General features: G+C 43.4%; 1 protein-coding gene across 1 annotated transcript; it reads left to right on the forward strand.

Annotated features, from left to right (window-relative positions):
- Positions 1 to 3,207: 3,207 nt before the first annotated feature.
- Positions 3,208 to 11,156, forward strand: LOC109890555 (inositol-3-phosphate synthase 1-A). Its single transcript, XM_020482481.2, has 11 exons — positions 3,208 to 3,518; positions 6,875 to 6,997; positions 7,080 to 7,241; positions 7,971 to 8,103; positions 8,415 to 8,608; positions 8,744 to 8,893; positions 8,996 to 9,211; positions 9,469 to 9,633; positions 9,866 to 9,979; positions 10,062 to 10,279; positions 10,450 to 11,156. Exons 2-11 carry the CDS (start codon positions 6,884 to 6,886, stop codon positions 10,637 to 10,639), a joined length of 1,656 nt encoding a protein of 551 aa, XP_020338070.1. The 5' UTR covers positions 3,208 to 3,518; positions 6,875 to 6,883; the 3' UTR covers positions 10,640 to 11,156.
- Positions 11,157 to 12,825: the final 1,669 nt, after the last annotated feature.

Here is a 12,825-nt window from a genome sequence, read left to right on the forward strand (position 1 = left end):
TTACCTAGACACCTAAAAGAACACAACCCCATACATCTTCAAAAAATCCTAGACAAGACAAAACACATAAATCACCCATGTCACACCCTTAGGCACTCCTCCTTCTCTCCAATCCTTACATCTTTAATGGTTTGACAGGAAGACGAAGTGATGGGGTAATAAACCATTCCTTCTCCCTTAAGGTGATCTGACCTGACCTCAACACCCTTGATGCCTAATCCAAAGATCTCCACCTGTATCACCTATAGCAATCCTGTGAATTCCTCCCATCTACTCAGCACATTCCAAAGCTAGTCTGGCTCCTACAGATAACCATTAACTTCTGATGTAAAAAACAGTATCTTTCACCCCTCAGAGACTATAGTTTTACTTCTGATGTATCATGTCTCTAGGATAGCAATGTTCAAAGTTTAACCAAGAATCCAACAGTTCCTTCTATTAAGGCAAGTTGTTCAGGACCTGGGGCAGCAAAGCATCCCCAAACCATCCCACTACCACCACCATGCTTGACCGTTGGTGTGAGGTTCTTACTGTGGATGCAGTGTTTGGTTTTCGCCAGGCATAATGGGACCCATGTCATCCAAGAAGTTTACTCAAGTTTGCCAAAAAGCACCTGGAAGCACCTGGATGATCATCAAGACGCTTGGAAGAATGTTCTATGGATAGATGATTCAAACGTATAACTTTTTGGATGACATGGGTCCCATTATTCCTGGCGAAAACCAAACACTGTGTAGCTCTTTATGAATTTTTGAAGCAATCCAAACATGACAATTTAATTCACACAGTAACATTAATTTAGTCGATTTCACGTTTTTATCTGTCTTCACACCTCACAGGAGTCTGTGAGAACGTCTCTCCCTGTAGAAGGCCTCCGACAAGGTGTGTTTGACACCTGTGATACCCCACAAACAGTAACGATTTTAGCATGTAAATCTTGGTGGGGCAAACTCACAAAAAGTGTTTTAGATGCATGCCAGCAAAGCCACTACACAATACATTAATTGGACACTAATGTTGACAAACGGTGCCCACAAAATTTTAGGGCCTACATGAAAATGTCCCAACACCAAAGTCCCAAAAGCAATCCCAACATCTTACCATTGCTACACCTGGCTATCAGCTGAGCCTTGTCTGGCAGCGAAACAGTTCATTCAGCCTCATTTGCAACCTTTAAAAAAAACATAGCTGATATGGCTGACTTGCTTAAACAAATGTGGTTTCTACTTACAATTGAGATGTACAAACTATGGTATAAGGGGACGACAAGCGGATAAGAGGTCCATAATTTCGACTAAGACATTAATGAGCGAGCTAGGACGGACATAGCCAATATAACTATTTGTTCAGCACTTTTGAAATGTACAGCGACAGAATTCAGAACATGGGCCGTTCATACAGTATTGTCCCTGTACACCAAGTCGTTTTTCCAGTTGTTTTGAACGCAGCAGAAGTCATGCTGGATTGACAGCATGGCTAATGTTGATTGTTTATCCTTTTAAGCTTGGAAAAGAGACCTTTAAACCCAGACTTGGACCACACATCCACTCCACTGAATAGTAGGCTAGTGATTGCTTTGTAATGCTCGCAGTGAGCCACTGATTCCTTCCAAACCACTCATTGTTGAATTTGAGATTTCCAACTTGTTGTTTAATGTTTATGTCCACTGGCCGATGAGCACCAATACATTTTATCTATAATTTCTCTACATAATTTATCTTCATATGACAATGATTGAAAAGGATTTGCCAGTATATTGTTGACTTGATTCATGATGATGACCGCTAGCTTGCAGGTAAGATTTTGAAAGTGTGATGTTAACATGATCAGTCCAATCAAAACTACGGTACATATAACGTCATTTGGCATAATTGTATCTGTGGCCAATGGCCTTGAGCCTTCTTGGATGGGCACTTCTAATGTGACTCTATGACAGCACCCAGGTGGCTTGAATTTTCGAGCTCTCCCCGGCAGATATTGCGGTAACATAGTGTCCCCATGAGTGACAAAACACTGAGCCAATCACGGCACAAATAGAGAACATTACAAACCCCTAGGCTCCGTATTTTTCCGCTGGCTGCCCCACCACCACAGAAAGCACTGAGCTTGGCTGAAACACCTGCATGTTGGAGGTGACATACTTTCTTTTTCTTTTTTAAGTTGTTTGCCAACTGAAATGTGACACGGAATAATGCCAAAATAACATGCAAAACAGGCAACACAAAATAAACAGGTGGGTCTCTGCCTGCCCTGAATGATGGGTTGCCACTGCCTACAAATGGTCAGCTATTCAAATAATGTCATACATCGTGATTTAGTCATCAGGCTGGGCCTCCGGGCGGCTGCAAGTCACCAGTCGCCAGCATCACCTTCTCTCATTCTATCATAACTACACCATCAATGCTTCGAGAGTGATGGTAACAAACTATTTGATTCACATCAGCTTAACATTATTATCAATCACATGTATTTATAACACCCTTCTTACATCAGCTGATGTCACAAAGTGCTGTACAGAAACCCAGCCTAAAACCCCAAACGCCAAGCAATGCAGGTGTAGAAGCGCAGTGGCTAGGAAAAACTCTCTACAAAGGCCAGAACCTAGGAAGAAACCTAGAGAGGAACCAGGCTATGAGGGGTGTCCAGTCTTCTTCTGGCTGTGCCGGGTGGAGATTATAACAGAACATTGACAAAATGTTCAAACGTTCATAGATTACCAGCATGGTCAAATAATAATACGGAGTAATCAGGAGTAAATGTCAGTTGGCTTTTCATAGCCGATCATTCAGAGTATCTCTACCGCTCCTGCTGAGAGGTGAAAACAGCAGGTCTGGGACAGGTAGCACGTCTGGTGAACAGGTCAGGGTTCCATAGACGCAGGCAGAACAGTTGAAACTGGAGCAGCAGCACGACCAGGTGACACCGTGATTTGATTGTGAAATAGAAAAAAAGCACAACATTGTCAGAATCACTGATCAATAAATCCTATTGATCAGAGTGTAATAGGAGTAATATATATTAAATAATTATAAGATATCCCTTATTAAGTATTACTTTCCATAAAGCACAAGTCAACTGCTGAAACGTTAGGACTTCTTGACTTGTATGACATAATAATGTTTTATGTCTATATTTTCCTAATAGCAAGACTAGTCTTAATTTTACTGGCGTGTACATATATGTAAATGTCAGGGATTTTGCATAGACACTCCTCTGCCTACAAGTAGCCAGTCCGGCTCTGCCACTAAGCTATCTATAAATGAACGGGGCTCTACTGGATATCCTCCTGCACTCGCAACGGCAATTTTGGAACATCCCATCTTCATGTCACTTCGGTTCACTTGACGAATTGAAGATGTCGGGCTGCGCTTGAGAACAAGCGATTTAATAGGTTATTAGTTGAAATATAAAAGAAAGATCGAAACAAGCAAGCTATCAAATCAACGAATAACCGTCCGTAACCTATCATTGTTGTTTAGAAGAGAAAATTAAATCTCCTGACTCCAACGCATTCCACGGTAAGTAGGCTAAAGTGCGTAGGCTTTAAGTGCGTACTAGGCTTTTTTTTACTACTAAAGTGAATTCCCACTGACAAAGTTCCGCAATAGGAGTTACGGTGCTAATATCTGTGCATACATAGGCTACTCTTCAGAAATGTGTTTTGTAGGCGTCACGGATTAGCCTGAAACTCATTGTCATGTATTCACAATCTAACGGTAATTCTGTACAGTGTATTAACATCAACTCGCTTGCCAAATCTGACCAGTTGACGATTTCTAATTTTCAGCCATCAATTTCCTTTGTTTCCTGTAGCCTATTGTCACTGGATCGATTGCTTTCATTTTACGCTGGCGACTCAAACCCAATCTTGCTTTTGCCATTAGTTTTTCCCCGTTAACGTTTAGTAATGACCTGTCAAACACACTCCAGTAATGGCTGAAATAGGCTCAAAGCAATACAATGTTTTTGCATCTCAGGCGATTTTGGCGATTGCCCAAACCCGCATTCGTACCCTGGCCCAGCGACTATCAAGCCAACACTTAAACTGCTAGGTCAAGAGATCCGAACCTTTTGACAAGGTGGCTAGGTATTGGTTAAGGTTGCTATGTTACTTGCTGTCCCCACGCCTCTCTATACCAGTGGTTCCCAACCTTTTTCGGTTTCCAAACCACCAAACTGAATTTTGCTCTGCCCGGATTACCCCTAAATACCCCCTCATGTGCATTTTACCAGTATGTCTATGGTCTCGTCTTCTCAACTATCCTCTGTGGAAAAGCCAAGTACCCCCAGGGGTCCTACTACCCCTGGTGGGGAACCAATGCTCTATACCAAGTCCCTCCCCACTGGGCAGAAACTGGTTGAATCAACATTGTTTCCACTTAATTTCAACAAAAATAAATGAATGTTATGTTGTTGAATCAATGTGGAAACTGGATTGGATTGCATTGCGTTTGCAAAAAGTAATCAATGAAAGGGAATTTCATGTTTTTTTCACACAATAAAAAAAAAAAAATACGAAATCCAATGTCATGGTGACATGTTCTGTTGATTTCACGTTAGTTGACAACTCAACCAAATGTTAATCAAAAATAGACATTGAACTGTATGTACCCAGTTGGTCACATCTACATGCCTCTGCGAGGGCTCCATTCCCACATCTGTCACCAACTTCACCTCGGGAAACAACCGCTTTAACCGTTAGGCCAAGAGATCAGAACCTCTTGATGAGACCTATGTAGGCTATAGATGGGTGTAATCTAGAGCCAGGCGGGGAAAAAATGATTATAAGGGGAATTGGTAGGCCTGGTCACCGACAACGATGAGACAGCCTATAGGAAGGAGGTCAGAGACCTGACCGTGTGGTGCAATGACAACCTCTCCCTCAACGTGATCAAGACAAAGGACATGATTGTGGACTACAGGAAAAGGAGGACCGAGCACACCCCATTCTCATCGACCGGGCTGTAGTGGAGCAGGTTGAGAGCGTTATGTTCCCTGGCGTCCGCATCACCAACAAACTAACATGGTCCAAGCACACCAAGGCATATGACAAAACCTATTCCCCCTTAGGAGACTGAAAAGATTTGGCATGGGTCCTTAGATCCTCAGAAGGTTTTACAGCTGCCCCTTCGAGAGCATCCTGACGGCTTGCATCACTGCCTGGTATGGCAATTGCTCGGCCTCCGACCGCAAGGCACTACAGAGGGTAGTGCGTACGGCCCAGTACATCACCAGGGCCAAGCTTTCTGCCATCCAGGACCTCTATACCAGGCAGTGTCAGAGGAAGACCCTAAAAATTGGCAAAAACTCCAGCCACCCTAGTCATAGACTGTTCTCTCTGCTGCCGCACGGCAAGCGGTACCGGAGCGCCAAGTCTAGGTCCAAGAGGCTTCTAAACATATTCTACCCCTAAGCCATAAGACTCCTGAACAGCTAATGAAATGTCTACCCAGACTATTGCTCCCCCCTCCCAGTATCGGTACCCCCTGTATATAGCCCCGCTATTGTTATTTACTGTGTTGTCTAATTATTTGTCATGCTTCTCTTAATTTTTTTTTTTGGGGGGGGGGGGTCTACCTACACCTGTTCTATTTGGAGCATGTGACAAATAAAATTAGATTTGAAGCCCCAATGCAATTCTGAATTTGGGCCTACATCCACAGTGTGAGTTCAACTGATTTTGCTGTATATTCTAAAATTAATTAATTATTGTCTTTTGTTGAAATTAACGACATTCCAACCATGTTCACCATTATCCAGTCCAATTGTGGCATGATTCCACTATTTATCAGTTTGCATCAGTTTCAATGCAGGACTTTTATTTTGAAGGCGAACCGCTGATTTGAGAGTTGACGCTAAAACGCTACTGTTGTTGACTTTACAGTCGTGGCGTTTCACTATCGGAAGTGCGGAGTTCCGACTGAGACATTTCACTTGAACGACCCTCCAAGTCGTAATTCAAATGAGAATCTCTGAGAAAATGTTGTTACTCTAGTTGTGATGTTTCACCACTGACGTTTCATCTTTTCAACCAAAAGATGATGACAAATACGCTTTTGACAATTAGCCTCTAAACGTATCAATGTGGATAATGTAGATAGTTTGACCATATTGTCAATGTTAAGCGAGATGGCAAACTTTTTTTATTTGTATCGTTAGCTACCTTATCAATTTATTCAGTCTATGGCTAGCTAGTTAGCGCTAGTGGGGTTTTAATCGGTGACGTCACTTGCTCTGAGACCTTGAAGTAGTGGTTCCCCTTGCTCCTCAAGGGCCGCGTCTTTTGTGGAGCGATGCTTCGAGGGTGACTGTTGACGTGTGCAGAGCGTCCCAGGTTCGCGCCCAAGTCGGGGCGAGGGGACGGGCGTAAAGTCTATACTGTTACATATACATATTTTTCAAATTGCAATATTTTTTTACTATATTTGTGGCTATGGAATCCTGACCTGTTCACCGGAGGTGCTACCTGTCCCAGACCTATTATTTGACCATGCTGGTCATTTATGAACATTTGAACATCTTGGCCATGTTCTGTTATAATCTCCACCCGGCACAGCCAGAAGAGGACTGGCCACCCTCATAGCCTGGTTTCTTCCTAGGTTTTGGCCTTTCTAGGGAGTTTTTCCTAGCCAACGTGCTTCAACACCTGCATTGCTTGCTGTTTGGGGTTTTAGGCTGGGTTTCTGTACAGCACTTTGAGATATCAGCTGATGTACGAAGGGCTATATAAATTGATTTGATTTTAAATAAATAAATGAAGCCAAAGAACTAGGCTAACTCTGTTAATATCTTCCCTAACTGTCCCCTAACTGTCCTGTTGCACTCTTTCACTCTCTTTTTGTCTCTATGCCTCTCTCTGTCACTCTCTCTCAAGCCTGCAGTCATGACCGAGAACATTCGTATCAACAATCCCAATGTGAAGTACACAGATACACACATCGAGGCTCAGTACTGCTACCATACTACTGCTGTACGCAGGGACGGAGACACACTCACAGTAAGTTTCTCTCTCACACACACACACCAGCATCACCTATCTAATTTCTAACTGTGTAAATCTCTCCACTCCACCCCTCCAGGTGACCCCGTCCGTTAGTGAGCTTGAGTTCCGTACTGAGCGACATGTCCCCAGGCTGGGGGTGATGCTAGTTGGCTGGGGAGGAAACAATGGGACCACCGTCACCGCTGCTGTACTGGCCAACAGACTGGGACTCACCTGGAGAACCAAAACTGGAGAACAGGTAAGGTGGTGTGTGTGTCATTGATCCTACTTTGTGACCGTTTTATAGCATATTTTCCAAAGACATGTCTCTCCTCTGATGCAGAGCTAGCTAGCAGAGCCTCATTATACCCCTGATACAGCGACAGGTTCACACACACACACACACTGATATGATGGGTTTAGTGGAGTTTTAAGGTTTTAACATTGACTGACACACTAACGTTTACAACACAGGCAGTCCTTTACCTTTATATGGGCATCATTATTTCCCCAAATGTGTCCTTTTTTTTCCTGTTTGAAAAAATTCCTCAAATCATTCTTCATTTAATGCAGATATTCAAAGTTGGGGTCGCGGGGGGAATTGCAGTGGGCTAGCCAAAACAAATTTAAAAGTCAACATTATTGTATAGGATAATATAAAACGTTTTTGAGAAAGATCCTTTAGAAAATAATTGAGTACATTTATTTATTGTTTTTCTTAATTTTGATAAGAGAGATAAAAATGTAGTGAATCGAAGGTTATTTGTTGATGTGCAAATCCAAATTAAATTTTTTAAATGTAAGGTCGTCATTAGATTTCGGGTGGGTTCGGCTGAAATTCTAGCGGGAAAAAAAGGAGTCCCTGTAGAAAACGTTTGAATACCACTGATTAAGTGTGTTGTTATTATTCAAGACTTGGTATTTATTTTTGTTCTGTGTCTATTTTATTACCCTCTCCCCCTTTTCGAACCCCCCTCCCCCTTCCCAGAAAGCCAACTACTACGGTTCCCTCTTCCAGTCCTCAACTGTGTGTTTAGGTGCGGGGCCAGATGGAAAGGAAGTTAACATTCCGTTCCGTGACCTCCTACCCATGATGCACCCTAATGATATCGTCTTTGATGGTAAAGGAGTATGTGTGTATGTAATAAGAGAAGGAATGCTGACCCTAGGTCAGTTCTTCAGGGGCCACTGTGGAGAAGGAAAAGTTAAAAGTCTCCATGTGGACTGTCTGTCTGTTAACCTCCTGTTTAACCTCCTCCATTATTCATCACTGCCCTGGAGGCAGAGGTAGAGTACACACCTCTGGTCCTCTAGTCTAACTGGTCCTCTATGTTCTTTTGGGCCTGTCTGACAGGTTTTCTTTTAAGAGACATTAGGCTTGTAAAACTTTAGCTAACTAATTAAATAAAGAGAGAGTGTGTGTGTGTGTCAGGCTGGGACATCTCATCCATGGATCTGGGCAGTGCGATGGAGAGAGCCGAGGTCCTTGATTGGTCCCTCCAGGAGAAGCTCCGCCCACACATGAGCCACCTCCGACCCCGGGCCTCCATCTATATCCCAGAATTCATAGCTGCCAACCAGGCGGGCCGAGCAGACAACGTTCTGAAAGGGACCATGGCTGAACAGGTACGCCCAATCCCAAGTAGTGTGTGTGTGCCTCGTACACCCTGTCCCCTAAACCCTTTAGCTCTTACCCCATATACCCTAGACCCTATGTGTCTCTGTGTGTCTGAATAGGGATTCTTCTCTCTCTCCCTGCAGGTGGAGCAGATCAGAGCAGACATTCAGGACTTCCGACATTCAAGCGGCGTGGACAAGGTCATCGTTTTGTGGACGGCCAACACCGAACGTTTCTGTGACCTCACAGCCGGGGTCAACGACACGGCCAAGAATCTCCTGGCTGCCATACAGGTAGAGATCTGACAGATCTATTCTATCTATACTATTATGTCTGTCTCGCTCTCGCCTTCTCGCTCTCTTACTCTCTCTCTCTACTCTCTCTGTCTCTATCAGTCAGGTGGGGAGGTGTCTCCCTCTACTTTGTTTGCTGTAGCCAGTATCCTGGAGGGCTGTGCCTACATTAACGGTTCTCCCCAGAACACGTTTGTCCCTGGGGCGATAGAGCTGGCTGTGGAAAGAAACGTGTTCATAGCAGGAGACGACTTCAAGTCTGGTCAGACAAAGATCAAGTCAGTCCTGGTCGACTTCCTCATCAGTGCTGGGATCAAGGTGAGAGGTCGACCCAGTCCATTTGATGTTTCATTCACTTCAATAGGACTTCTGTTCTGTGAACAGTTCCAGTTCCACTTGTATAATGACAAAGTACATCATTATACAATTACTAAGTTATTCTAAAATTACTATACAACATGTTAAAACACTGTTATTACAACAATTGTACCCAGGTAAAAGGGCAATTTCATGTGTGTAACACTAGGTTAATACCAGACTGTAAAATAACGTGTTGCCGTCTGTTGCCATGACAGCCCACCTCCATTGTCAGCTACAATCACCTTGGCAACAACGATGGTATGAACCTCTCAGCACCGCAGCAGTTCCGCTCCAAGGAGATCTCCAAGAGCAATGTGGTGGATGACATGGTCAACTCCAACCCTATACTGTACCACAATGGGGAGAAACCTGACCACTGTGTAAGTCTGCGGGTGTGTGTGTTTGCGTGTGTGTGTGTGTGTGTGTAACACAGAGAAACCTGATCTGAATTAAGAGTTGAATGTGTGTTTTTTCATACCTGGTAGATATCAATAGCACTGCATTTTGTTTTACTAAGTGGCAGAAAGTATCCATAGTTTTTCTTGAGAAATACTTGACTCAGTAGTCTTGCTGTGTGTGTGTGTGTGTGTGTTTGTGTGTGTGTGTGTGTAGGTGGTGATTAAGTATGTACCGTATGTGGGGGACAGTAAGAGGGCGATGGATGAATACACCTCTGAGATCATGATGGGAGGAACCAACACTATCGCAATGCACAACACCTGTGAGGTGAGTCTCTCTCACACACACACACACACACACACATACACCTCAACCTGATTTTTTTCTAACAAAAGGTGTCTCTCTCCAGGACTCTCTGCTAGCCAGTCCTATCATCCTGGACCTGGTCCTCCTCACAGAGTTGTGTCAGCGTGTATGTGTTCGGCCCCAAGGATCAGAGACCTTCCAGTCCTTCCACAGTGTCCTGGCTATCCTCTCCTTCATGTGTAAAGCTCCCCTCGTCCCCCCTGGGGCCCCGCTGGTCAATGCCTACTTCAGACAGAGAGCCTGCATTGAGAACATCATGAGGTCAGAACACCTACCACCCTGTCTTGTTAGGGATTTGTCTTAGTGGTCACCAATCATAATGTTTATTACTGAACTTCCCGTCGCTCTTGTCCAATAATAATGTTGTGCCGGTCTCTGTGGTTATATTCCTTCAGTTTTGCAACTGACTAGGTATCCCTTTTCCCTTTCAGAGCGTGCCTTGGTCTCCCCCCTCAGAACCACATGCACCTGGAGCACAAGCTGCAGAGGGGCTTCCTGCCTCGCCACGACAACCGTATCTACGACAATGTGGCTACCAAGAGGGTCCTAAGCAACGGTTACCATGCCTCCCAACAGAATGGTGTCTGCGCACACGTGGTGAAAGAGGCAACGATTGGTTAATGGCTGCAGATTAGGTCTCTGTCATCACGGGGAAGATTCTAGAAGTGTCCACAGCCACAGAGAAACCATTAGATCCATAGTTTAGTTTATTAGGATCCCCATTAGCTGTTGCACATGCAGCTACTCTTCCACGGGTTACACACTATTACATATTTAGATACTTATTTACAGTGCAGTTAAATTAGATCCATAGAAAGTTAGCCAAACTCTTTATACAGCATACTGTATGATGATCATGTTTTATTTTACCTATTTGTGTAAGATACATACAGTAGGAAACATAACCTCTAGTTGGCTTTAACCATTGTCACTTTTGGACAACCAGTTTAATATTCTGTGGTTTTAGACTCTTATTGCTCATATACATACAAACTTACCAAAATCTGTTCATGTACAGTGCCTTGCGAAAGTATTCGGCCCCCTTGAACTTTGCGACCTTTTGCCACATTTCAGGCTTCAAACATAAAGATATAAAACTGTATTTTTTTGTGAAGAATCAACAACAAGTGGGACACAATCATGAAGTGGAACGACATTTATTGGATATTTCAAACTTTTTAAACAAATCAAAAACAGAAAAATTGGGCGTGCAAAATTATTCAGCCCCCTTAAGTTAATACTTTGTAGCGCCACCTTTTGCTGCGATTACAGCTGTAAGTCGCTTGGGGTATGTCTCTATCAGTTTTGCACATCGAGAGACTGACATTTTTTCCCATTCCTCCTTGCAAAACAGCTTGAGCTCAGTGAGGTTGGATGGAGAATATTTGTGAACAGCAGTTTTCAGTTCTTTCCACAGATTCTCGATTGGATTCAGGTCTGGACTTTGACTTGGCCATTCTAACACCTGGATATGTTTATTTTTGAACCATTCCATTGTAGATTTTGCTTTATGTTTTGGATCATTGTCTTGTTGGAAGACACATCTCCGTCCCAGTCTCAGGTCTTTTGCAGACTCCATCAGGTTTTCTTCCAGAATGGTCCTGTATTTGGCTCCATCCATCTTCCCATCAATTTTAACCATCTTCCCTGTCCCTGCTGAAGAAAAGCAGCCCCAAACCATGATGCTGCCACCACCATGTTTGACAGTGGGGATGGTGTGTTCAGGGTGATGAGCTGTGTTGCTTTTACGCCAAACATAACGTTTTGCATTGTTGCCAAAAAGTTACATTTTGGTTTCATCTGACCAGAGCACCTTCTTCCACATGTTTGGTGTGTCTCCCAGGTGGCTTGTGGCAAACTTTAAACGACACTTTTTATGGATATCTTTAAGAAATTGCTTTCTTCTTGCCACTCTTCCATAAAGGCCAGATTTGTGCAATATACGACTGATTGTTGTCCTATGGACAGAGTCTCCCACCTCAGCTGTAGATCTCTGCAGTTCATCCAGAGTGATCATGGGCCTCTTGGCTACATCTCTGATCAGTCTTCTCCTTGTATGAGCTGAAAGTTTAGAGGGACGGCCAGGTCTTGGTAGATTTGCAGTGGTCTGATACTCCTTCCATTTCAATATTATCGCATGCACAGTGCTCCTTGGGATGTTTAAAGCTTGGGAAATCTTTTTGTATCCAAATCCGGCTTTAAACTTCTTCGCAACACTATCTCGGACCTGCCTGGTGTGTTCCTTGTTCTTCATGATGCTCTCTGCGCTTTTAACGGACCTCTGAGACTATCACAGTGCAGGTGCATTTATACGGAGACTTGATTACACACAGGTGGATTGTATTTATCATCATTAGTCATTTAGGTCAACAGAGATCCTCACTGAACTTCTGGAGAGAGTTTGCTGCACTGAAAGTAAAGGGGCTGAATAATTTTGCACGCCCAATCTTTCAGTTTTTGATTTGTTAAAAAAGTTTGAAATATCCAATAAATGTCGTTCCACTTCATGATTGTGTCCCACTTGTTGTTGATTCTTCACAAAAAAATACAGTTTTATATCTTTATGTTTGAAGCCTGAAATGTGGCAAAAGGTCGCAAAGTTCAAGGGGGCCGAATACTTTCGCAAGGCACTATATTTGTTCCAATGATACAGTGGGCAGAACAAGTATTTGATACACTGCCGATTTTGCAGGTTTTCTTACTTACAAAGCATGTAGAGGTCTGTAATTTGTATCATAGGTACACTTCAACTGTGAGAGACGGCATCTAAAACAAAAATCCAGAAAATGTATGATTTTTAAGTAAAT

This window comes from Oncorhynchus kisutch, linkage group LG5, assembly GCF_002021735.2.
Source record: "Oncorhynchus kisutch isolate 150728-3 linkage group LG5, Okis_V2, whole genome shotgun sequence".
Taxonomy (NCBI): domain Eukaryota; kingdom Metazoa; phylum Chordata; class Actinopteri; order Salmoniformes; family Salmonidae; genus Oncorhynchus; species Oncorhynchus kisutch.

What these genes read in the sequence shown, in the direction of transcription:
- LOC109890555 (XM_020482481.2), top strand. Translation starts at nt 6,884, where the DNA reads ATGACCGAGAACATTCGTATCAACAATCCCAATGTGAAGTACACAGAT. An exon ending in TCATCAGTGCTGGGATCAAG is followed by an intron (nt 9,212 to 9,468) that starts GTGAGAGGTCGA and finishes TTGCCATGACAG; the next exon opens with CCCACCTCCATTGTCAGCTA. An exon ending in TGCATTGAGAACATCATGAG is followed by an intron (nt 10,280 to 10,449) that starts GTCAGAACACCT and finishes TTTCCCTTTCAG; the next exon opens with AGCGTGCCTTGGTCTCCCCC.